This window comes from Hemiscyllium ocellatum, chromosome 29, assembly GCF_020745735.1.
Source record: "Hemiscyllium ocellatum isolate sHemOce1 chromosome 29, sHemOce1.pat.X.cur, whole genome shotgun sequence".
Taxonomy (NCBI): domain Eukaryota; kingdom Metazoa; phylum Chordata; class Chondrichthyes; order Orectolobiformes; family Hemiscylliidae; genus Hemiscyllium; species Hemiscyllium ocellatum.
In genome coordinates, this window is record NC_083429.1 from 49,574,186 (window position 1) to 49,598,180 (window position 23,995).

The 23,995-nt window shown below is 40.3% G+C and overlaps 1 protein-coding gene across 1 annotated transcript in view; it reads left to right on the top strand.

The window, feature by feature from the left end:
* Nucleotides 1-4,994: 4,994 nt before the first annotated feature.
* The window catches only part of htr3a (5-hydroxytryptamine (serotonin) receptor 3A), a 32,649-nt gene continuing 13,648 nt past the window's right edge, over nucleotides 4,995-23,995 (top strand). Inside the window, exons 1-2 of the mRNA XM_060847014.1 lie at nucleotides 4,995-5,010; nucleotides 23,079-23,239. Coding sequence (XP_060702997.1) covers nucleotides 4,995-5,010; nucleotides 23,079-23,239 — 177 coding nt within the window. The remainder of the gene's footprint in view (nucleotides 5,011-23,078; nucleotides 23,240-23,995) is intronic.

Consider the following 23,995-nt stretch of genomic DNA (forward strand, 5'->3'; position numbering starts at 1 on the left):
TTAAAGATAATGTAACCAATAACATCACAAACCAATCATGTAGCTGCAGCACATCTCAGTGTAAGGGGAAGTGCTAGGGTGAAACACATTGTTGCTCTGGTGCATTGTGCCTGCAGCAGGTAAAACACAGATGTGCCTGTGGCTACCTACTCACGTTATAATCTGGAAACCCAGCCAATTAAACAATACAACACAAGCCAACTTTTATTCAGTCTTGTACTTATCCACAAAGTGAAACATTCTAGCATATATCTCCTTACATGACATTTCAATGAGTGTCACTTTATACATGCCCATGTGAAACCCCAATTAATGCTTCCACCTGCATATAATTAAGTATAATAGATATTCAGTTAACAGCATACACCATTAGTATGCAACAACAGCTGGCAGCTTTGATACAGTAAAAATATCTTAAGGTGTTTCACAAGGGAGTGTTATCATTATGCATGTTATGAAATATTAGGGCAAGTTACAAAACCTTTCGGTCAAAGAAATAAGTTTTACATGACATCTTAAAAGAAAAAGATTGCTATATGAGCTTGGAAGAGTTATGGTGCTGAGGGTGTTTCTCGAGTCAGGAGATTACATTCTAAGGTTTGCTCCCAATCAATTCTATAAAGAAACCTTTTGCAACATTGTATTTAAATACTTAATTTGTGGAATTTCCCATTTTTGACATTCAGCCTCAAGGGAAATCCAGTCACAAAATATTTTTTCTCCAAATTCCTATTGAGATTTTGGTGTTTCAGTTTTCAGATCTGGAAATCTGAAATGATGAATTGGAATTTCCCCAGTCAGAGAATAGTCTGGGTATTTATGTGAGGAATGTGGTAAAACAAATATGAAATACCTTAAATATCTAGTCATCATTTTTTACTGTGAGGTGGAAACCAAATCGAAACTGAATCATATGCCGAGGTTTGGGAAGTAATCATTTCACTTCGAGTCAATTCATGCTAAGAAAAACGTGTGTATCAAATGTTCATATCCCTTTGAGCAAATAACTCCTGTACTTTTGTACTTGAGTACATGTGACAATGTATCAAATCAAATCAAATTGTAGGAAGATCCCATATGATAATTGGAGAGAGCTTCAGTGTTGATGTGGGAGGAAGAGTGACTCTGGATTAGTCCTCTGTGCTCACTGCATCTGACCAGATTGACCTCAATGTTGTTTCCACATCCAGCATGTTCTCATGTTCCTGTATTAAATGAATACCCCTGCTTGCATGTACACTTCTACCTTTGTAAAGGAACTCGCATGCGTTAACTAAATATATGGGAAAAAAATAAACTTGTTCTAAATTAAATACAATCTTTTATTTGACTTGTCCATTGACAAACATCAGTATTGGGCTGACATCCTATTCTATGACAACAGTTTTCATTAGTTCATGGGATACAGGCATCACTGGGTAGGCCAGCATTTATTGTCCATCCCTATATGCCCTGAAAAAAGTAGTAGTGAGGTGCTCTCTTGGACTACTGCAGTCCAACTCTGAGGGTGAAAGGTATCAGAGAAGACACAAAATAAATCAGGAGCTAGGGATTGGGGAAGGTGAAGTTTGAGTTTTAAAAGATTGAGGTTTCCTGGAGGAAGATTGAGGAAGATAAACAATTCTGCACGTCTGAGATCTTGTAAACAAAAAACATTTTGTTTGAACTTGTATAAGATACTCACTCAACCTTAGCTGTGTTCATTTCTCGGGGGTCACACTTCAGGAAGGATGTGCAGGCGATTGGGGAGAGTGCAGAAGAAAGTTACAAGAATGTTTCAGGACAGGGTCACTTCAGTCAATGGAATGGAGACACATAGTATCATGAGGGAGCAGGACAGAATAGACAGGAAAAAAAATCCTCATTCCTGAAGAATGGATGATGAGAGGATACAGATTTAAAGTAAGTGGAAAAAACATTCAAAAGCAACATGAGAGAAAACATTTTCATGCAGCAAATAGTTTGGGCCTAGAACAGGCTGTCTGAGTATATCATGGAGTTAGTATCAAATGAGGCTTTCGAAATGAAATTAAATTATTATCTAAAAAGGTAGAATGTGCAAGGTTAAAGGGGAAAAGGCAAGAGAATGACGTGAAGGGAACACACATGAGAGCTGGTGCAAACACAATGGGCTGAACGGCCTCTTTCTGGGATGATCAATTTCAATTACAAAGTGGTGCAACTAAATTAGCCTTTGTTATTAAGGATATGAAAGAAAGAACTTGCATTTCTTTCTTTCTTGACCTGAGGACATCCCATGCACTTTAGTACTAATGCTTTTGAAGTGTTTTTAATATTTCATGAAATCCTGCAGCCAATATGCACTTACCAAGATTAGATTAGATTACTTACAGTGTGGAAACAGGCCCTTCGGCCCAACAAGTCCACACCGACCCGTCGAAGTGCAACCCACCCATACTTCTACATTTACCCCTTACCTAACACTACGGGCAATTTAAAATTCACCTGACCCGCACATCTTTGGACTGTGGGAGGAAACCGGAGCACCCGGAGGAAACCCACGCAGACACGGGGAGAACGTGCAAACTCCACACAGTCAGTCGCCTGAGTCGGGAATTGAACCCAGGTCTCTGGCACTGTGAGGCAGCAGTGCTAACCACTGTGCCACCGTGCCGCCCACCAAGCTCTGATACTCAGCAATGATAGATGAATACACACTCTGATGTTTTGGAGGGGTGCTACCATTGACCACGACATTAGGAGAGAATATATTAGTTCTTTAAAACAGTGACATTGGATTTTTTTTGAACATCTAACCAAGAAGACAGATGTGTTAATGTCTCAAATGAAAGACAGCACCTCCGACTGCATAACACCTGTTCAGTAGTGCATGCGAGTATCAGCCAGGATACTCACATCTCTACAGTCGGACTTGATGACACAGCTTTGCTGAATCAAAGCCAAGGAACTGAGTTATGTTTAACAAAGAGAGCGGTTTTGGTGATGGCTGCAATGAAGAGAACAAGAGTCACAAAACTGAAGGAGACAAAACAGGGTAAAATTGGAGGGTAGTGGTGACGGAGATGTCTCTGAGAAACACCAGGTTTAGTCATGTGCCTTGGTCTGGAAAGCAGGAGAAATTGTGGGCTAGTATTCCTGATATGGGATGAACAATAATATAAGTTGATTTTGTTGCAGTGTTTTACTCCAGAAGAAAATATGGAATTATGCTTTCAGAAAGCAAGTGCAAACATGATGGGCTAAATGGCCCCCTTCTGGGCTGAATAATTTGAATTACAAGGTGGTGCAACTAACTTGGCTTTTGTTTCAGAATAGTAAGGATATGAAAGAAAGAACTTGCATTTCTCTAGCACCTTTCTTGACCTGATGATGTCCGAATGCACTTTAATACCAATGCAATAAACATATAAAAAACTGATGTTGTATGATTAAGCTAACATAAAAAGGGTTATCTGTATTTTCAAATAAAGGCCAGGGTGGCTTTATGACAGCTTAGAACTATTCCTAAATTTAACCGCAGAGTAAGTTGGATGAGTGTTAAATTCAATGATGCGCCAAAATACAGGGTTAAATGACATCACCTCCATTCATTATCAATGCTCAGTAAGGTGGCATTTCTCTGTAGCCAGCAACTAGAGGGAGAGAACAACAGAACAATGTCATATGTTCCTCTTAAACACACACCTCCTGCTTCCTCAGCTGTTAAGTGTAAGGTTGCACAGAGATAGTGACACAAATTCTCAAGAGTTCTTAAAATAAAGCTGCATTGGAAATTAAAAAGAAAACTTGGGAGCCAAAATGGCTAACTTTCTTTGAATAACTAAAGCCATTCGGACTGGCAGCAGAGATAATGTAATGATAGATGGGGAAATGTGTCTATCTTGCTGCATCCTGCCTTGTGATTGAAAAAAAATGTTTGCATTGACATGAGAGCGTCTGTGCACAATTAGTTAAATAGCGTAGGTCTGTAATCTATAAATGAAGGTTAACTGCATCTTGGATCCATTCAAATCCACTTTTTTCTGAACCTGAATGACACAGAGGGAAAAGGATGAATGAACAATCAACTACTCCACATGCAATTTCAAATGCAGTTCATGGCCATCATTAAACTTCAAAAAGATCATCATGACATTGGATAAACACACAGTTTACTTAAATTGTTCCACTTAAAAAAGGTCAGGAAAGAAAATTATGATAATTTTTTGACCTTTTCAGAAGTGTCAATTTGAATTAGAGACAGTTTGAAGTAAATGTTATTTTTCTTCTGTCATTCCTTGCTGATTGTGCTTAGCTCTCACCTTTCCCTTTGACTCAGTTCCATGGCTATATTCACAGAAGATGTGAATGAACTTGAACGGACGTACCTTTATTATTGACCAGACTTTGAAATGTAAAGCTGCTTAGAAACAGGAAAAGCCAAATTAATTTTTGGAAAAAGGCTATGCCTCTGTCAGGCAAGCGTCAATGTCCAAAAGTAATGAAGCCATGAAGGGTTGTGGCTCACTTCATTCACTTTAGTGGCTTAAATGTGTTGCACTGTCATCTTGTGAGCACAAACAGTGTGGGTTCAAATCCCATTTCAGGCAGTTGAGCTGCACGGGCGGCATGGTGGCACGGTGGTTAGCACTGCTGCCTCACAGCGCCAGAGACCTGAGTTCAATTCCCGACTCAGGGACTGACTGTGTGGAGTTTGCATGTTCTTCCCCGTATCTGTGTGGGTTTCCTCCGGGTGCTCTGGTTTAACGTCAAGTAAATTGGCCATGCTAAATTGCCCGTAGTATTCGGTAAAGGGGTAAATGTAGGGGAATGGGTGGGTTGCGTGTCAGTGTGGACTTGTTGGGCCGAAGGGCCTGTTTTCACACTGTAAGTAATCTAATCTAATCTAAAAATTAGATTGACGCACCAAAGCATTAATAAGGGAGCATTTCACCTTTGGAACAAGAGGAGTAGGCCATTCAGCCCCTTGAACGTGCTCCACCATTCCAGATCATGGCTCATCATTTACCACGATGCCGTATTCCCATGGTATCCTCATATCTATTGATGTCAATTGTTATGAGAAACATGCCAAACAAAAGCAAATTACTGTAGATGCAGGAAATCTGAAATGAAAACTGGAAGTGTTGGAGAAACTCAGCAGGTCTGGCAACCAAAACTGTGGAGGAACTCCAAAACTAGAGGGCATAGATTTAAAGTGAGAGGGAAATATTTTAAAGGGGCAACTTTTTCATGCAGAGGCTGGTGCATGTATGGAATGAGCTGCCAGAGGAGGTGGGTAAAATTACAACATTTGATAGGTATCTGAGTGGGCACATGAACAGGAAGAGATTAGAGGGATATGGGCCAAATGCTGACAAATGAGACGAGATTAATTTAGGATATCTAGTCAGCATGAACAAGTTGGACCGAAGGGACTGTTTCCGTGCTGTACAGCTGTATGACTTTACAACTCTATATATAGAATTAATATTTTAAGTCTAGTATGATTCTTCTTTGGAATTGTTCTGAACTTCCAAAGAAGAGTTATACTAGATTCAGTTTCTCTCTACATAAATCCTACCAGATCAGTTTCTCCAGCACTTGTGATTTTTATTTAAGAATCTACCGATCTCCAGCTTGAATTTGCTCCATGACTGAGCTTCCACAGGGATTGAGAATTCAAAGGATTTGCCATTCTCTGAGCGAAGAAGTTCTTCCTCAATTTAATCCTAAAAGCCTTGCCTTTAATTCTGAGACTATGTCCCTTAATTCTAGACCTCACAGCCAGGAAAAGCATCCTTTCTGTATCTATTCTGTCTAACATTTAAGAATTTTCTAAGTTTCTATGAGATCACCTCTCATTCTCCTAAACTTCAGAGATAATGGGTTCATTCTCTTCAATCTTTCATCATAGGACAATCCTACCACGCCTAGGAATCAATATGGTGAACCTCCCTCTATGGCAACTAAATCCTTCCTTAGGCTTCCTTTGGCGGCATGGTGGCACAGTGGTTAGCACTGCTGCCTCACAGCGCCTGTAGACCCGGGTTCAATTCCCGACTCAGGCGACTGACTGTGTGGAGTTTGCACGTTCTCCCTGTGTCTGCGTGGGTTTTCTCCGGATGCTCCGGTTTCCTCCCACAGTCACAAAGATGTGCGGGTCAGGTGAATTGGCCAAGCTAAATTGCCCGTAGTGTTAGGTAAGGGGTAAATGTAGGGGTATGGGTGGGTTGCGCTTCGGCGGGTCGGTGTGGACTTGTTGGGCCGAAGGGCCTGTTTCCACACTGTAAGTCTAATCAAAGAGACCAGAACTTCTCAAAAGACTCCAGGTGCAATCTCACCAGTCTTCTATATAACAGAAGCAAGATTTCTATGTTCCATATTCAAATCTTTATGTGATAAATCCAAACATACTGTTTGCTTTTCAAATCGCTTCCAGTACCTGTATGTTAGTTTTCAATCACTGATGAACAAGGACTCTTGCATTCCTTTCCAATTGTTCATTCACTATTTAAGAAAGGCAATGGACTTCTGTTCCTTCTACTTACCACCACTACACTCTCTTGCCCATTTACTCAGCCTGTATAAATCCTCTTGAAGCCTTATTATATCTACCCCACAACTCACATTCTCTGCAAGTTTTGTATTATCTGCAAATTTGGAAATAGTACAACTGGGGGCACCAAATCCAAATTATTGATATAGGTAGTGAACAATTGGGGCCGAAGAATTGACCCTATTGGTCGCAGACTTTGGGAATGAACCATTTATTCTTGATCTCTGATTTTTGCCTGTTAATCAATCTTTCTACCATTACCTTCAATTCCATGTGCTTTAATTTTGGTTACTAACTGCCTGTTTGGGACTTTATCAAAAATTTCTGAAAATCCAAATACACTGTACCCACTGGCTGATCCTTATCATGTCAGCAAGTAACACTCTCAGAAAACTCTACCAGGTTTATCGCACATAGTTTCCCTGTTAAAAATCAATGTTGACTCTGGCCAAACAATAATTAATTTCTAAGTTTACAGGAATCATCTCCTTTATAATATATTTTAATATTTCCATTATTCTTGATCTTAGATGAACCATTATTTGTGTGCTCTTTCCTTCCTTTCTTAAACAATAGGGTTACACTTGCAACTTTTTCATCTACAGACACTATAGCAAAATTAATAGAGTTATGAAAGATGATCACCAATGTATGTATTATCTCTACAACTATCTCTTTCAACTCCAAATCTTGAAGGACATTGGGACCTAGGTATTTGACAACCTTCTGCCCAATTAATTTCTCCAATGCTACTTGTTATAACTAATACTTCTTCCAGTTTCACGTTCTTGCATTAACTGTGGATCTTATTAATATCAGGAAAACCTTTTGTGGCTTGCTCAATAAAGGCAGACACAAATCATTTGCTTAGCTTCTCTACCATTTCTCTATTTCCAATTACAAATTTTCCCATCTCTGCATTTAATTAGCTTTATTTGTTTTTTTGTAATCTTTACTTTTTTTTACATATCTACGCATAAACCTTGAATACCTATGGATGCTTTAACAACCTGTTTTTATATTTCTTGCTAGCTTACATTCATATTTTATTGTCTATTAATTTCTTGGACCTTCTTTGTTAAACTCTAAAATTCTCCCAATCCTCAGACTTAAAACCGTTTTGTGGGGCAGCATGGTGGCTCAGTGATTAGCACTGCTGCCTCACAGCACCAGGGTCACAGGTTTGATTCCAGCCTTGGGTGACTGTCTGTGTGGAGTTTGCACATTCTCCCCCTGTCTGCGTGGGTTTGCTCTAGGTGCTCTGGTTTCCTCCCACAGTCCAAAGATGTGCAGGTCAGGTGAATTGGCCATGCTAAATTGTCCATAGTTGTTAGGTGCATTAGTCAGAGGGAAATGTGTCTGCGTCGGTTACCCTTCAGAGGGTCGGTGTGGACTTGTTGGGCCGAAGGGCCTGTTTCCACACTGTAGGGTATCAAATCGAATCTAATCTAAACTTTATAAGACTCCCCCTCTGATCTATTACTATTCTCAACTTCTGTTGTTAGTCATGATGTCCCCCATTTCTGTTGTTAGCCATGATGTCCCCCATTTCTGTTGTTAGCCATGATGTCCCCCATTTTTCCTGTTGGATGTTCTGGGAATGATCTCTTGGAGCATTGTTAGATGAAAGCCTTGTCTCTCTCAGGTGGAGACATAAAAGATCCATTGGCGTTATTTTAGGTAAGAGCATCGAGGTTGACTTTGATATCCTTGTTAATATTTAACCACTCAAGCAACATCATTAAACGAGATTATCTGGTATTTGCCACATTGTTACGATTACTGTGTGTAAATTAAATGCTGCGTTTATTACGTTACAAGAGAAACTGTATTTCAGAAAATACTTAACTGCTTGTAAAACCTTGAATCACTTCTTCCTCCAGAAATGTATCTGAATGTACTTACATATTACAGTGCCAATCTCAACGGGGGCGGGCTATGCAAGGCTCTGATGAAGAGTCGAAACAGTAGCTTTTTCTCTCTCCATGGTTGCTGCCCGTCCCACTGTGATCTCCAGCATTTGTGTTTTCAGTCCAGCTTCCAGCGTCTGCAGTAATTTGCTCCTATAGGCTATGCCAGGCATGGATTTGCTCATCAAAATTACCAGACAATGCCAATCTTTTCCTATCACTGGGCAAAAGTGAAATTGACAAATTACATAGTAATTCATAAGACAAGCAAAACGTGGGACACCACAGCCACTAGAAAGGTAACTTGGGTAGTTAGAGAGAGAGAGAGAGTCAACAATGGATTTTAAACATAGAAATGGCCAAATTGGCACATAACCAGATTAGACAAGATGTGGAAGTGCCGATACAGTTCACCTTATAACTCATTCCTCAACTTTTTATGCTGTAAATGCCGAGCACTGAGCAACACATCTTCCACTATTTCTTCATTTGACTTTGATTCCAGCAGTTGGACCCTTCCATGTGATGAACATTTAAATTGGATCATCTTTGTCAATATCTTTCAAGTGATTTATGCAACTTTTCTTAGAGCACCCTGAGGTAGCGTCTTTTCCAACAGCAGATAAATTAAGACCTTGCTCAGAAAGGAATTGGTTCCATTTTGTGACTGTTAATGATTGGTATATTTACAGCGGAAGACAGGTGTAAAAACAGGATGTGGATTGAGGCTAGTTTCAGAAAGAGTCACCAACATCAACATACCTGAGATCAATGTGGGGCCGTACAGTTTATCAATAGCCCATTAATGGTTATCTTTTTTTGTGTTTGCTTTAACTAAGAGTAAATGTTAATGAATTGACCAAGTTTCGAACTTAATGTGGTTGCCTCAATAAGTTAATAAACTACGTGTCCAAAAACTCCAGCTCATCCAGAACCCTGCAAATCACACTTTGAGGATTAGTTAGCTCAGTTAAGCGGACAGCTGGTTTTCAATGCAGACTGATGCCAATAGGGCAGGTTCAACTTTCATAGTAGCTGAGGTCACTATAAAGACCCTACCTTCTCAACATTCCTCCTTCCTTAAGGTGCGGTGACCCACAGGATGTATTTATCAACTGTTCCTTCTCTCTCTCTCTCTCTCTCTCTCTCTAATGAGAGAGCAGCCTTTGGGATCATGATGGCTTTTACTTATATCCTAACCATGTCCTCACTCACATTAACCTGTTTGCCCCCTCTCCCTGTGCTTGCTAACCTATATCCTTTCTGTGATTGTTTCGGATTGGTTAACTAAGTTGAAGACAATACATCAATGCAGGTTGCTGTTCACACACTGGTAGCATAGTAGAGCAGACACGATGGGCTGAATGATCTCCGTCTGCACCATGATACCTCTGTGACTCTTTCTGACACAGGAAGGGTCCTGGATAAAATGAACTCATTCTAACTGGATCCCAACCATTTTGTGGGGAGATGTGAGTTGGAGGACTGACTTAACATTTAAGTAAGGCTTTTAACATTTGTAATTTTTTAAAGTATGCAATATCATTCTGACCAGTCCTAGCAGGTATTAAGTCTCCATCCCCTTACAGGATAGACAAGTGATCTGAAACTGAGCAAGGGAGACGGGAACTGATCTAATCAGGGCTAAACATATTAAAACCAATGAACAACTAAATTGGAGCAATTTGGATATCATTTTCCAATTGAATTGGCTGCATGGCAAATTTAAGAGATGATTACCAACAGGCTTCAGGTAATTTGAAAGGCAACAGGTCAAATAACATTGAACATAAGAGGTAACAGGAGCCAAAGCTTTGAAGGTCAAAGGAATCTTCTGGCAGAAGCTAATTATGTTTATGAAGTGTGCTCCATCAGGGGTTGAGTTAGGAAGGACAACATCTCTTTTCCTTTGACTTTTCTTTCCCTTGTCATTTCCCGTAGCTGTCAGACTGAGTCCTCCCTGACTGAGATTGTTATTCTAAACGGTGAAATAGAATGCTGATTGCAGGCGAGGGGGATGGTGGACAGCATCTAGGAGAAAGTGAGGACTGCAGATGCTGGAGATCAGAGCTGAAAAATGTGTTGCTGGAAAAGCGCAGCAGGTCAGGCAGCATCCAAGGAGCAGGAGAATCGAAGAAGGGCTTATGCCCGAAACGTCGATTCTCCTGCTCCTTGGATGCTGCCTGACCTGCTGCGCTTTTCCAGCAACACATTTTTCAGCTATGGAATATCATGTCAACATCAGGTGAGAAAATTTAGCAAGGGAAAGGGGAGCAGTTTAGTGGAGTTGGTTCTGCTCATTGAAGTGAAAGTGAGCACAAATGAGGAACGGAACACTTTCAGTTCCAAATCAAGTGTCACAGCAAACAATTACAGGTCAGGTATGGACTGGGCAAGTAATATCTGCACCACCAACAACCATTGGCTTCTTTCCAATCCTAGGAAGAGCACCAAACCAGTGTCAGACTGTCTGAATGTTACTACTAATAGATCTTATGAGGGATAGTTTGACACTTCACACAATTGCTTGGTGAAAGCTGGATTGAGACTGCCAAAATTAATTACACATAGGGCTTTTACAGACAACAGAGATTTTATTCCCAATACTCTCTGAGACTTCAGTATCCAAACATCTGCCAAGATGGATGGATTTGAGATCTAATAGAATTGAATAATATGCCAGTGGAGCTGAGGCAGACATTCAGCTGTGATCATTATGAGGGTAAGGCGAGACTGAAATCGCAAGGTTTGTGAAGGTTTGTAGCTGAGGTTGAGGTTTAGGGTGTAGGTTTGCTCGCTGAGCTGTAGGTTTGATATCCAGACGTTTCATTACCTGGCTAGGTAACATCATCAGTGGTGACCTCCAAGTGAAGCGAAGCTGTTGTGTCCTGCTTTCTATTTATATCTTTCTCCTGGATGGGGTTCCTGGGGTTTGTGGTGATGTAATTTCCTGTTCGTTTTCTGAGGGGTTGATAGATGGCATCTAGATCTATGTGCTTGTTTGTGGCATTGTGGTTGGAGTGCCAGGCCTCTAGGAATTCTCTGGCATGTCTTTGCTTAGCCTGTCCCAGGATAGGTGTGTTGAAATGGTGGGTTTTTTCATCCATATGTAGGGCTATGAGGGAGAGTCTTTTTGTAGCTAGCTGATGTTCATGTATCCTGGTGGCTAACTTTCTTCCTGTTTGTCCTACGTAGTGTTTGTGGAAGTCTTTGCATGGAATTTTATAGATGACGTTGGTTTTGTCCATGGGTTGTACTGGGTCTTTTAAGTTTGTTAGTTTTTGTTTGAGAGTGTTGGTGGGTTTGTGTGCTACTAGGATTCCGAGGGGTCTCAGTAGTCTGGCTGTCATTTCTGAAACTTCTTTGATGTATGTTAAGGTGGTTAGGGTTTCTGGCTGTGTTTTGTCTGCTTGTCGTGATTTGTTCTTGAGGAATCTGCGCTCTGTATGTTTTGAGTATCCATCCTTCTTGAATACGTCGTATAGGTGGTTCTCCTCTGTTTTTAGAAGTTTTTGAACAAAAACTAACAAACTTAAAAGACCCAGTACAACCCATGGACAAAACTAACGTCATCTATAAAATTCCATGCAAGGACTGCCACAAACACTACGTAGGACAAACAGGAAGAAAGTTAGCCACCAGGATACACGAACACCAGCTAGCTACAAAAAGACACGACCCCCCTCTCCCTCATAGTCCTACACACAGATGAAAAAACCCACCATTTTGACTGGGACAACACATCTATCCTGGAACAGGCTAAGCAAAGACATGTCAGAGAATTCCTAGAGGCCTGGCACTCCAACCACAACGCCACAAACAAGCACATAGATCTAGATGCCATCTATCAACCCCTCAGAAAACAAACAGGAAATGACATCACCACAAACCCCAGGAACCCCATCCAGGAGAAAGCTATAAATAGAAAGCAGGAGACAACAGCTTCGCTTCACTTGGAGGTTGCCACTGATGATGTTACCTAGCCAGGTAATGAAACGTCTGGATATCAAACCTACAGCTCAGCGAGCAAACCTACACCCCAAGACTGAAATGTTGACTGGTCTACTCTTTGTTTTTTTTAAACATTCTGTTAAGATAATTGTTTCAACTTTAGTTAGAATATAAGATCCAATTTTGAGCACCTCCACCTTAGGAAGCATGTCAAGGTCACAATGAGGCTAAAAGTAGGTTTATTGACTTAATGTTTCAGATGGGTGTTTTTAGTTATTGGCAAGTAAGCTTTAGTCCAGTGGCACTCAGAAGATCAAGACAAACTGTGATAAAGGTATTCAAACAAACTTTATTCATACACTATGTTTAAAATACAAAGAAAGAAGGACTGGAATAATCTTACCCTATTGGAAAACTTAACAGAAGAATAGATTATTTAACTACTAAACAATAATTGTAATATCCCAAAAACATACCCTTGACAAAGGCAAATTCAGCAAAATAGATTGTCTACCATGCACCTGAAGTCCAGGAGGAAAGACTATCAAGAAAGAAACCCTGAGAGAAAGGAAGAGAGAGCACACAAGCATTTTGTTGCAGCAGGGAGAGATTTATTGCAGCTTCCAAACTCAACAGCTACTGAAAGTCAAACTGAAAGCCTGGTTTTGCGGGAGCTTGACTCCACCCGTTCTTCTATTGTTCCAACTTTAAAAGAAAATGCAAGACCTTACAAACTGTTTACTTTATTGACTTGAAGCAGTCCGCTTGGACCTCTGTTCTCAACCTCTTTTCATAAAACAAATCAGGACAAATACAGATCTTAAAACCATAATATCATCCCAGGTTCTAGCATCATGCTTGGAAATCTTTACTGCACCATCTCATTGTCTGCGATTTTCCGGAAGAAGAAAACTTGGGAGAAAATGTCAAAAAATGAAAAAGCACTTCAATGCATGTAAAATAAAACTAAAACGAAGGAAACTTTCCATGTACTCTTCCACTATAATTCCTGGATGAGAAAATGTGCACTCCACATAGAGCACTGCCATCTTATTTACTGGAGTGTTTTCACATGAAAGTTCATTGTTGTAATGATCATCACTTTCAGGAGAGCCTTATGACAAAGGTACATATGTCAAATATTGTGTCTTCCTTATTCAGATAGAACACTGCTCCTCGCTCACCTGAGATCAGTGTCTTTCCACCGAAGGGAATAAACTGTCCCTATCTGCACTGCTCCATTTGCTCATGATTTTGAACATCTCTACTGAACCTCCTTTCAACCATCTCGAAGGAGAACAGCCCCAGTTTTCTCCAATTCAGTTTCATAGCTGAGCACCTTCTTCACTTGAGGCATTGAAACAAAAGTGACACGTAAAAATGAAATTCGATTAGATTAGATTACTTACAGTGTGGAAACAGGCCCTTCAGCCCAACAAGTCCACACCGACCCGCCGAAGAGCAACCCACCCATACCCCTACATTTACCCCTTACCTAACACTATGGGCAATTTAGCATGGCCAATTCACCTGACCCGCACATCTTTGGATTGTGGGAGGAAACCAGAGCACCCGGAGGAAACCCACGCAGACACGGGGAGAACGTGCAAACTCCACACAGTCAGTCGCCTGAGTCAGGAATTGAACCCAGGTCTCAGGCACTGTGAGGCAGCAGTGCTAACCACTGTGCCACCATTGGTATGTGTACAAATGGGCGAGTGTGCTCCATCTGACTATAATTTATTCTTGTGCTCAATCAAGAATTTCTTCTGATTTATGATGGCAAAAGGGCTGGTGGCACCAGTATCTGACTCTACCATTGGGACCTGAGAATTACAGAAAGAGTTCTATAAATATCCCAGAATCTGTCTATTCACTGTGTCATATGAGGCAGGATCTGTGGCAATAAGAGAGTGGCCAAAATGAGCATTCCACAAAGCTTCACGTTTTGGTGGATCTTCAGGCATCAATTGTGTAAGTGTCAGGTGAAAATTTGCCCCTCCATCTTCCCTCCAGATAATTCCTCATGGTTTAGCTATGGAAAGCAAAAGAGGACATTTTATCAGATTTTCAGAAAAATGGAAATGGAAAAGCTTACTGCTGACAATAGTCCTGTTTCAGTTCAGGAGGCAGAGGAGTTAAGATTTGACAGCAGAGATTGAAAGAAAATGTTTTAATAACTCACTTAAATGATATTAAATCTCTGCTAATAGTATCACATTCTCCTGTTTGTTATTGATAATGAAAAATCTCACAGAATAATTTTGGGTCAAATTTAATTAATATTGTTATTTTGTTTTTAAGAAAGTGCTCTTTTCTAAGTGTATGAATTCCAGCATTGACAGTAATTCATGAAGAAACTGATCATACTTCTGGTCACTTTAATACGATTTGGTTACAGCTGATCTACTTAGTAAATTTGCTGTAAGTCATTTGACCTGATTATGAGTAGGCTCGATTGTTTCCAGGCTTGAAGGAAGAGATTCCTTTGGGAAAATATCAAGTGCAGAGCACAGACAGACAAACACACATCATTACATTTTCCCTCTCGGTATGAAATGTGATGCTAAGTGGCTCTGTTTTATTACATTATTGAAAGAAGACAACTATGAAGATAGGCAGGACGACCCATTAGCACCATTAGTAAACTGTTAGACAATTGGATTAAGTCTGTCTCTTGTTTCTTGCCTTCTCCCTGTCTCAGTAACAAACTATTTCCCTGTACCTCCTTCCAGATGGCTTCTGAAGAACTGAGATGTAGTATGAATTATTTCCTTGTTGGAAAATTTATTGTAAAACATTGACAGAGAAGATGAATTTGGTTTAGTGTTGTCTGTGGAAGATTACAACACAGGCAAAGGGGAGAGACTCATGGTCACTAATTAACAGTGATATGTTTAACCCCATGTATTAGATCCTACTTCTCCCCTCAGTGACAGCATCTATAAAACTAGAAAGCATGTCATTATTGTGAATCTTTGGTTCCTTTGTTTATGACCTAATCAATTGTTCAATAAAAAGATTCTACAAATTAATGAAATTTTCGATATTTTAAACCCTCTACTGTCAGGTCATAAGGAACTATTATCCACACAAATTATAATATTGATCCAATCATAGTCCATTAAATGTCATTGCTCTATCTTCAGCCCAGTTGTTTTTATGTCTGTCTGCTCCCATTTGTTTGAATGTGATTTCTATCTTGGTTGTTGCTCTGTGAGCTAGTCATTGCTGCAGGAGTCAGTGGGGCTCTAAGGCAGTACAGAAGATTCAGAGCACAGGAATGACATCAGCCAGCAGTATGGACTGAAACCCAATGCAGATCTGTCTTTCATATCTGATTACGCCGACAATTAATCATCCGAAGCTGCAAAACACAAGAGGAGGGCAGGCAAAAGAAAAATTGCCCACGGATTTGAGGATATGAGCTGAGCTTCGTTTTAATGGAAAGAGAAGACCACAAATCCCAGAGAGTTTTAGGTCCACCTGCCATCACTGCTGCACAGAGGCATCTGAGAAAGTCACTGGTTAGCATTGCCTTCTGGAGTTCAGAAGACAAAGATGAACTTCTACTCCTCCTGGGCATCTGTTCCCTTGATTTTCACAGCATTGTTGCTTTCTGAAGGTAGGTCCATCTTTACTATTCCTTTGAAATTAAATGTGTACAATTGCCCCTTTATATCCCATCCTTATCCAGCTGGATATACAGTTTGTTAAGTGTCCTGACAAATTTCTTCCATAGGGCGTGCCCTGTTTAGATCTGAATATTTGTAATGCTCGTCCTTAAATTGGATAGTATAAATCAATTTTAACTGCCATGTAATGCGTTCAAATGCCACTTTGTGATCTAAAACTTAAATGGACTTTGCTGCCATGATTGGTCATTAGCAGATTTAGCTGAAAGAAGTCATGCCAATATGAGATTACACATGGTCCACTGTGGTCCTCTTAATCCATTAAGAAAATCACAGCTTTTGGATAAATAAGCTGTCCAGTAGTCTTGGCAAGTGGCCCATTCTGAGTCTTCAACTAGAAGATCTTTAAACTTGCAGCGCAGGTGTTTGCACGTACTTCCAAAATAATGAATCACTTGTTTATATTTGATAGTTTTCACTAGCAATAGTGAAGCTGATAATCAACAATGCAAAATGAATGAATTATTCCATTGCATTTTCCAGACTGCTCTTAAAGGCTGGAGACATGGGCAGAGAAATGGCAAATGGAGTTTAATCTGGATAAATGGGTAGGGATGCATTTTTGGAAGATCTATTGCAAGAGGGAAATATACACTAAATGGTAGAACCCTTAGTAGTAATAACAAATAGGGAAATCTAAATATACAGGTCCACAGTTCACTGCAGGTGGCAAAAGAAGTGGATAAGGTTGTCAAAAAGACATTCAGTATGTTTGCTTTCATCAGTCAGGCATAGAGTATAAAAATTCACAAGTCATGCTGCAGCTGTATAGAACTTTAGTTAGGCCACATTTGGAATATTGTGTACAGTTCTGGTCACCATGCTACCAGAAGGTTGGGAGGCCTTGGAGAGGGTAGAAATGGTTTACCAGGATGTCGCCTGGTTTGCGATGTATGAGCTTTGAGAAATAAGATAAACTCTGTTGGTTTACACTTTTCACGTCAAAGGATGAGAGCTGACCTGATAGAGGTTTACAGAATTCTGAGAGGCATAGATAGAATGGATGGTCAGAGTCATTTTCCCAGTATAGAGCTGTCAATTACTAGGGGACATAAGTGTAAAGTAAAAGGGGGTAGGCAGGTTTTTTTTACACAGAGGGTGGTAAATACCTGGAATGTGCTGCCAGAGGAGGTGGTGGAGACAGGTACAATAACAACATTTAAGATACATGATAGGCATTTTGGCAGATACATGATAGGCAGAGAATAGAAGGATGCAGACGGCATAGAGGCAAAGATTTTCAGTTTAGAAAGACATTATGTGTCGGTGTAGACTTTAGTAGGTAAGGACCTGCTCCTGTGCTAAATTGTTCTTTGTTCTTTATTCTTTACCATTAGTGCCAGAATAGAACAGAATAAAAATGAAATCATTGTGGACAAATATACGTGGAACAAGACTGACAAATGGATTTATTGGGAGGTCAGTTCTCCACTCTCTTCTCACAGTTAAAAATCAGAGCTGAAAAATGTGTTGCTGGAAAAGCGCAGCAGGTCAGGCAGCATCCAAGGAGAAGGAGAATTGACGTTTCGGGCATAAGCCCTTCTTCAGCCATGCGCTTTTCCAGCAACACATTTTTCAGCTCTGATCTCCAGCATCTGCAGTTCTCACTTTCTCCAGAGTTAAAAATCACACAATACCAGGTTATAGTCCAACAGGTTTATTTGGAAGCACTAGCTTTTAGGTAGCGGATGAAGGAGCCGTGCTCAGAAAGCTTGTGTTTCTAAATAAAGCTGTTGTACTATAACCTGGTGTTGTGTGATTTTTAACCTTGTCCACCCCAGTCCGACACCAGCACCTCCACATCATGGCGCATAATATAGAGGATATTATGTCAGTGAAGCAAGTTATAGATTGACACAACAGATGATTTCAGCCCATTGTTCCTTACACATGGATTCTCAATCTTTGTGTATTTTCCCAAGGTAGGAGCATCACCCTCCTGGTAACTCCAGAGCAACAATATCGACAATCTCGTAGCAATTGACCTATCCACCGAGAGACCAAGCACATTCATTGATAATTTGCCGAGTCAGTAAACTTGAATAACAAGTACACATCAGAACTAGCAAAGCTGTGTAAATTTCATTGCTATGGGATAATTATTCATTTCCCGGTTTAATAAAATAATAATTGCAAACATATGCATTGTGGATCTGGTATGATTCTAAAAACAACGAGAGCCAATTTGCACAGAGCAAGTTCCCACAAACAACAGTGCAATCATGAACGGGGGATTATCTGTTTTATGTAGAGTGGTAAATGTTGCCAGGGCACTGGAAAGAGCATCACTATGCTAGGGAATAGTGCTAAGGGATCTTTTACATCCACTTGACTAGACTGTTTGACATCTTAGACAGAGACCCCACTCCCCTCAAAAACACAGTGGAGGGGTATCAGCCCTGTGCTGAAGTTACTGAGATGAGACTTGAGGCCACAACCTCCTGACCGAGACAGCAGCGTTACCAACAAAGTCTTTGCTGACATTCATCTAAAATGTTTAATACTTCCTGGAATGAGGAACTTCAGTTGTGAAGAAAGTTTAAAGAAGTTGAGACTATTCTCTGTGGAGAGGACAAGCCAAAGAGTAAATTTGAAAGAAGTTTTCAAAGTCACAAAGGGTTCAGACTGAATAAATTGGGAGAAACTGTTCCCATTTTTAAATAAGAAGGCAGAGATATAAGATCATTTGCAAAACAAAGAAATGTAGTGTGAGAGAAAAGCCTTTACATACTGAGTAATCAGGATCTGGAACGCATTGTCTGGAAATGTGTGGGAGGCAGATTCATTTGATGCCTTCAGGAGACTGTTAGAAGCTTATTTAAATAGAATCAATATTCAGGTTTATGGGGAAAAGGCAGGAGATGGCTTTAAAGCAACACACTGATTCAAGAAGCTGGTCCAAACTCATAATGGCTTCTTCTGCACAGTCACAACTGTATGGTTCCGTGATACACCTCAATCACACTCTGTATGCAGAATAACGATCGATTTCTAGGCAACAGATAAATAAAAGATTGGCGAGAAGTATTGGAATCCTCGGTGTAATTAAACTACTTGAGCTTTATGTGAAATTTTAGTTTTAGAGTTTGTTCAGCAGAGATTGTTACCGAAGATGGTAACAAATACATGCGGCTCAACAATCCATGATAAAATTAGATATGACCATTTGCAGAGGTTAAAGTCACCAACTAATGGTGATTGGTAAAATAGCAGTCATTTTAATTTGAGCTGGTCCGCAACATTCACCTTGATTATAACATGGTTTTTCTGCTCACTTCCCTCTTGAGATATATCTTTGAGAAAAGTGGCAGTCAACCCTGCCATACAGATATTTCAATCAACCTGCTGAAATAAGCCTCCTGAGCAGCTGGGACGTGAACCTGGAACTTCTGTCCCTGAGGGAGGGACACTACCAGTGCATCACAAGATGCATTTCATCTGTGATGTATGTTTGGCAATTTACTGCAATATTATATATTGATACAAGGTAGCAGTCTAAATTGAACTCCAATTGCATTTATTTTCCCTCTGGAGTTTAATATGCCAGGAATGGTTCCAGCAGCTATCAATTTATTGGCAGTTTCTCTCTTCCAAACACTGTTGGTGGATTTGGTACATGAACATCACTGCAAAATCACTTCAGTAACAATAAATATGTAACAAGAAAGGTAATCCAATTAATCCAACTACCAAAGGCTCCATATTGATCAGTGTGCGATGGAAGATTAAGATTCATTCATTTTCCACGCTGGATTAGCTGTTATCAGCTGAGGCTGACTGTACCTGGGCTAGATAGAGAAAAATTGACCAATTCTCACACTTGCCACTGTTACACGTTGATCCCAAAACTGCACAGGGTTGACAGGAGAAGGCTGTTTATGTGACTGGAGGCCAGTGTCCCGTTACATACCACAGGGTCCCTTATTGTTCATGATAAATATAAAAGACATTGCAGAGAATAAGGGGATAAATACGTTTTCAGATGATACAGAAAATGATCAAGTGGCTAATAGTGAGGAAGAAGTTCTTAACTTACAGAAAGATACAGACAGGTAGATGGGTAGATAGCATTTAACCCTGAAAAGTGTGAGGTAATACATTTTGGAAGGTGTAACAAACCAAAGGAGTACTCGAATAATGGCAAAAAAACTAGAAGCTCCAAGGAGCAGAAGAACCTTGGGGTCTTGTCCACAGATCCCTGAAGGTGGCTGTAGTTAAGAAGGCATACAGGCCACTTGTCTTTATCAGTCATGGCATAGATTATAAGAGCAGGGAGGTTATGTTGGAACAGTGCAGAACTTAGCAGAGATTTGAGGAAACATTTTTCACTTAGTGGGTGGTGGGAATGCATTGCCTGGGAGGCAGGAAATCTTACAATCTTGAAAGAGTACTTGGATGAGCATATCACAACATTCAAGGATATGGGTCTACTGCTGGATATGTTTGCACAGACTTGATGGGCCAAAGGGCCTCTACTATGCTGTATGACTACAGTATTGATGGAGCTGGACACACAATCCAGATTAGACAGAATGGGTTCCATGGTTCCTTGGGAGCTAATCTTCAGCTTCATTACCTTATGCACATAGCTCTCTGACAGACTGAGAAAAACCCACATTGGTGGGTAGGTGGAGGCTAAAGAATGGGTGACATTGGTCATCAATGATGGTGAACTAACAGTCCACCTTCAAACCTGAGCAAAGTAGTAGTGTCCCTACCTCACGACCAAAAGATGCAGGTTCAAGTTCCACCTGTCCAGTAGGCATTGGATAAACATTAGGTAAACAAATGGATGAAAATGGAATAGTGTAGGACAGATATACTTCAGATTGGTTCCACAGGTTGGTGGAACATTGAGGACCAAAGGGCCTGTAATGGGCTGTAACGTTTTATGTTCTAGAAGGCTTGTCGTAATACGTCTGAGCAAGTTGATTGAAGTACTCATGCTGCAGAAGATGCAGTTAACTGTCACTTTTTATTGGTGTAGTTAGTAGATGAAAAAAGACCATAGGTCATTTGGTGATGGAGAAACAAAAATATTCAGTTGTGTGTAATATATTCTGGGTATATTAAAAACCTGAGTAACTATCTATCTAATTGACTTCAAAGAGAAAGAAAATTACAGGGCTGGATTGATGGATGCGGTGTAAAGTGAGCTGCCAATTCTCTATCATCCATTTCTTGACGAGTATCCTCACCAGTGTAATTTTGACAGTGTGAAATGAAATGTGGAATTTGCTACATATTAAAGAGGCCTGACTGGGTAAAGATGGCAAATTATGTTCCACACAAGACTTAGTGAACCTGGTGGATGTTTTAATGGCAATCCATGCACATCACTGGTACCCACTTTTTATATTTTCTAATTAACCTGTTCAGGGATGGTATTACACACCTCTGGAGCAGGTTGGATTTGAACCTGGGCCTCTCCTGGCTCAAATAAGGGACATTACCACTGCACCACAAGAACTCTAATATCTAGCTTCTTTCCAGAATCATTTAATGAACAGTATTTAAATTCCCCAGATTCCTTGGGGAGAACTGGTCAAGTCCTCTGGACTACTGGTCCGGAAACATAATCACTGTACCACCTATTAATGAAAATTCCCTTTTGATAGTTTCTCAGTCCATGCTTTCGAAAGACTTTTCTTTGCTGGCTGATTGAGTGGAAGACTTTATTAACTTATAATGTTTTATGAAGTACCTGGTTTCTACTGCATATTTACAACTCCCTTTGGAATGCAATTTCTGCTAGTACTGTAGGCACTTGTTCCAATATTATAGGATCTAGCACCAATGTGATCCTTTTATTTCCTGTGATTTAAGTTATCGCGAGGCAAAAAATAATGTGTGGAGTTTGATAGACCTGCAGAGCTCCATTGCATTTTTGCTGACTGTTTTTAAACAATAAAATATAAATAGACACACCAATGATTTATGATGGACAATTATCTAACTTCACCAGGTTTATCTCTGGCACTCTTGGTTTTAATCGTTGGCGACTGGTGAACTGGCAAATTTCAAAGTATTGTTACTTTTTCCACTAACTCAACCTCAGACACTCAATATTAATTACGTTAAACACTCCCAAAAATATTATCCAAACAAACATCATTAAAACAGCACATATGACTGATCCAGCGTGATTTTCCCAGAGACCGTTTGCAGTGAGACTACAAAATAGCAGAAATGAAGGTTTTTAGATTACATTACTTACAGTGTGGAAACAGGCCCTTCGGACCAACAAGTCCACTCCGACCCTCCGAACAGCAACACACCCAGACCCATTCCCCTACACCTAACACTATAGGCAATTTAGCATGGCCAATTCACCTAACCTGCACATTTTTGGATTGTGGGAGGAAACCAGAGCACCCAGAGCAAACCCACATAGACACGGGGAGAATGTGTAAACTCCACATAGTCAGTCGCCTGAGGCAGGAATTGAACCCACGTATCTGAGGCAGCAGTGCTAACCACCGTGCCACCCATAGATTGTGACAGATATTGTGGCTAATAATCATACAATAATATTATTCAACAGAGTCAGAAAATGTGAAGATCCCTGTATGTGTGTTTTACCATTCCACAGAGTACTCCATTTTTGAGCATGATTAGAGTTATAAATCTAAATTCATTTCATTAGTTATCCATGAGCCAAACAGATTACTTCGTCATTATCTCATTGCTGCTGTGGAAGATTTACCGTGTTTCCTCTGTATTTAATAGTAACTGCTTCAAATAGTATTTAAAAAGCTGTAAAGCATTTCAAGACACCCTGAAGTCAGGAATGTTATTGAATAAATCACAGAATAACACAACAGTACAGCATGGAAAGAAGCCATTCAGCCCTTTAAGGTCTGTGCTGGATCTTTTGAACTGCAGTGCAGTTCATTTCACACTCCAGCTCTTCCCCCAAAACTGTGTATTTTTCTCGTCCCCTCTGTAAGTTCTCTCTTTTTCTTAATGATACACCTACAATTCCGAGTTTTGCTTTGTCAGGACGGAGAAGTGGAAACCGAACAGCAGGTCCAAGACCAAGTTTACTCCAGCTTTCAAACTATCTCATGACCAACTATTCCAAGGGAGTCCGCCCTGTACGAGATTGGAGGAAAACAACAACAGTGGCCATTGACGTCATGGTTTATGCGATCCTGAATGTGGTATGTACTCCCAACCTCTCTGAACTCTGCACCATGAATTCCTCTGTATTTAATAGCAACTACATCAACATGTGTTTCTAAGGCTGTAAAATATTTCAAGGCATCCTGAGGTCAGGGATGTTATTGTATAAATCACAGAATAACATAACAGTACAGCACAGTAAGAGGCCACTCAGCCCCTCAAAGCACAATGGCTCAGTGGTTAGCACTGCTGCTTCAGAGCACTAGGGATCCAGGTTCAATTCTGGCCTCGGGTGACTGTCTGTGTAAAGTTTGCATGTTCTCCTTGTGTCTGCATGGGTTTCCTCCGGTGCTTTGGCTTCCTCCCAGAGTCCAAAGATGTGCAGGTCAGGTAAATTGGCCATTCTAAATTGCCATAGAGTTTAGGGATATGTAGGTTACTTGCATTAGTCAGGGGTAATTGTAAAATAATAGGGGAGGGGAATGGGTCTGGGTATTCTTCAGAAGGTTGGTGTGGCCTGTTTCCACACTGTAGGGATTCTATAAAACAAAATGGTGCTGCCTAAATGACTGCAATTTTTCAATTGGCTTTTGATGAATCTCCAAAGTGGTCTCTCATGATTAACTATTTCTGCTTCAAGGCTTTTCCTGGCTGACATGAAAGGCTATAGTATTGAAGTGATTCAGTTATTGAACTAGAAACCTGGAGAGTGCAAATTCCAATTTCCACCATATGAATTGGAATTCAGTTTTAAAAATCCAGAATTAAAAAGACAAAACAGTCTTTTTTTTTAG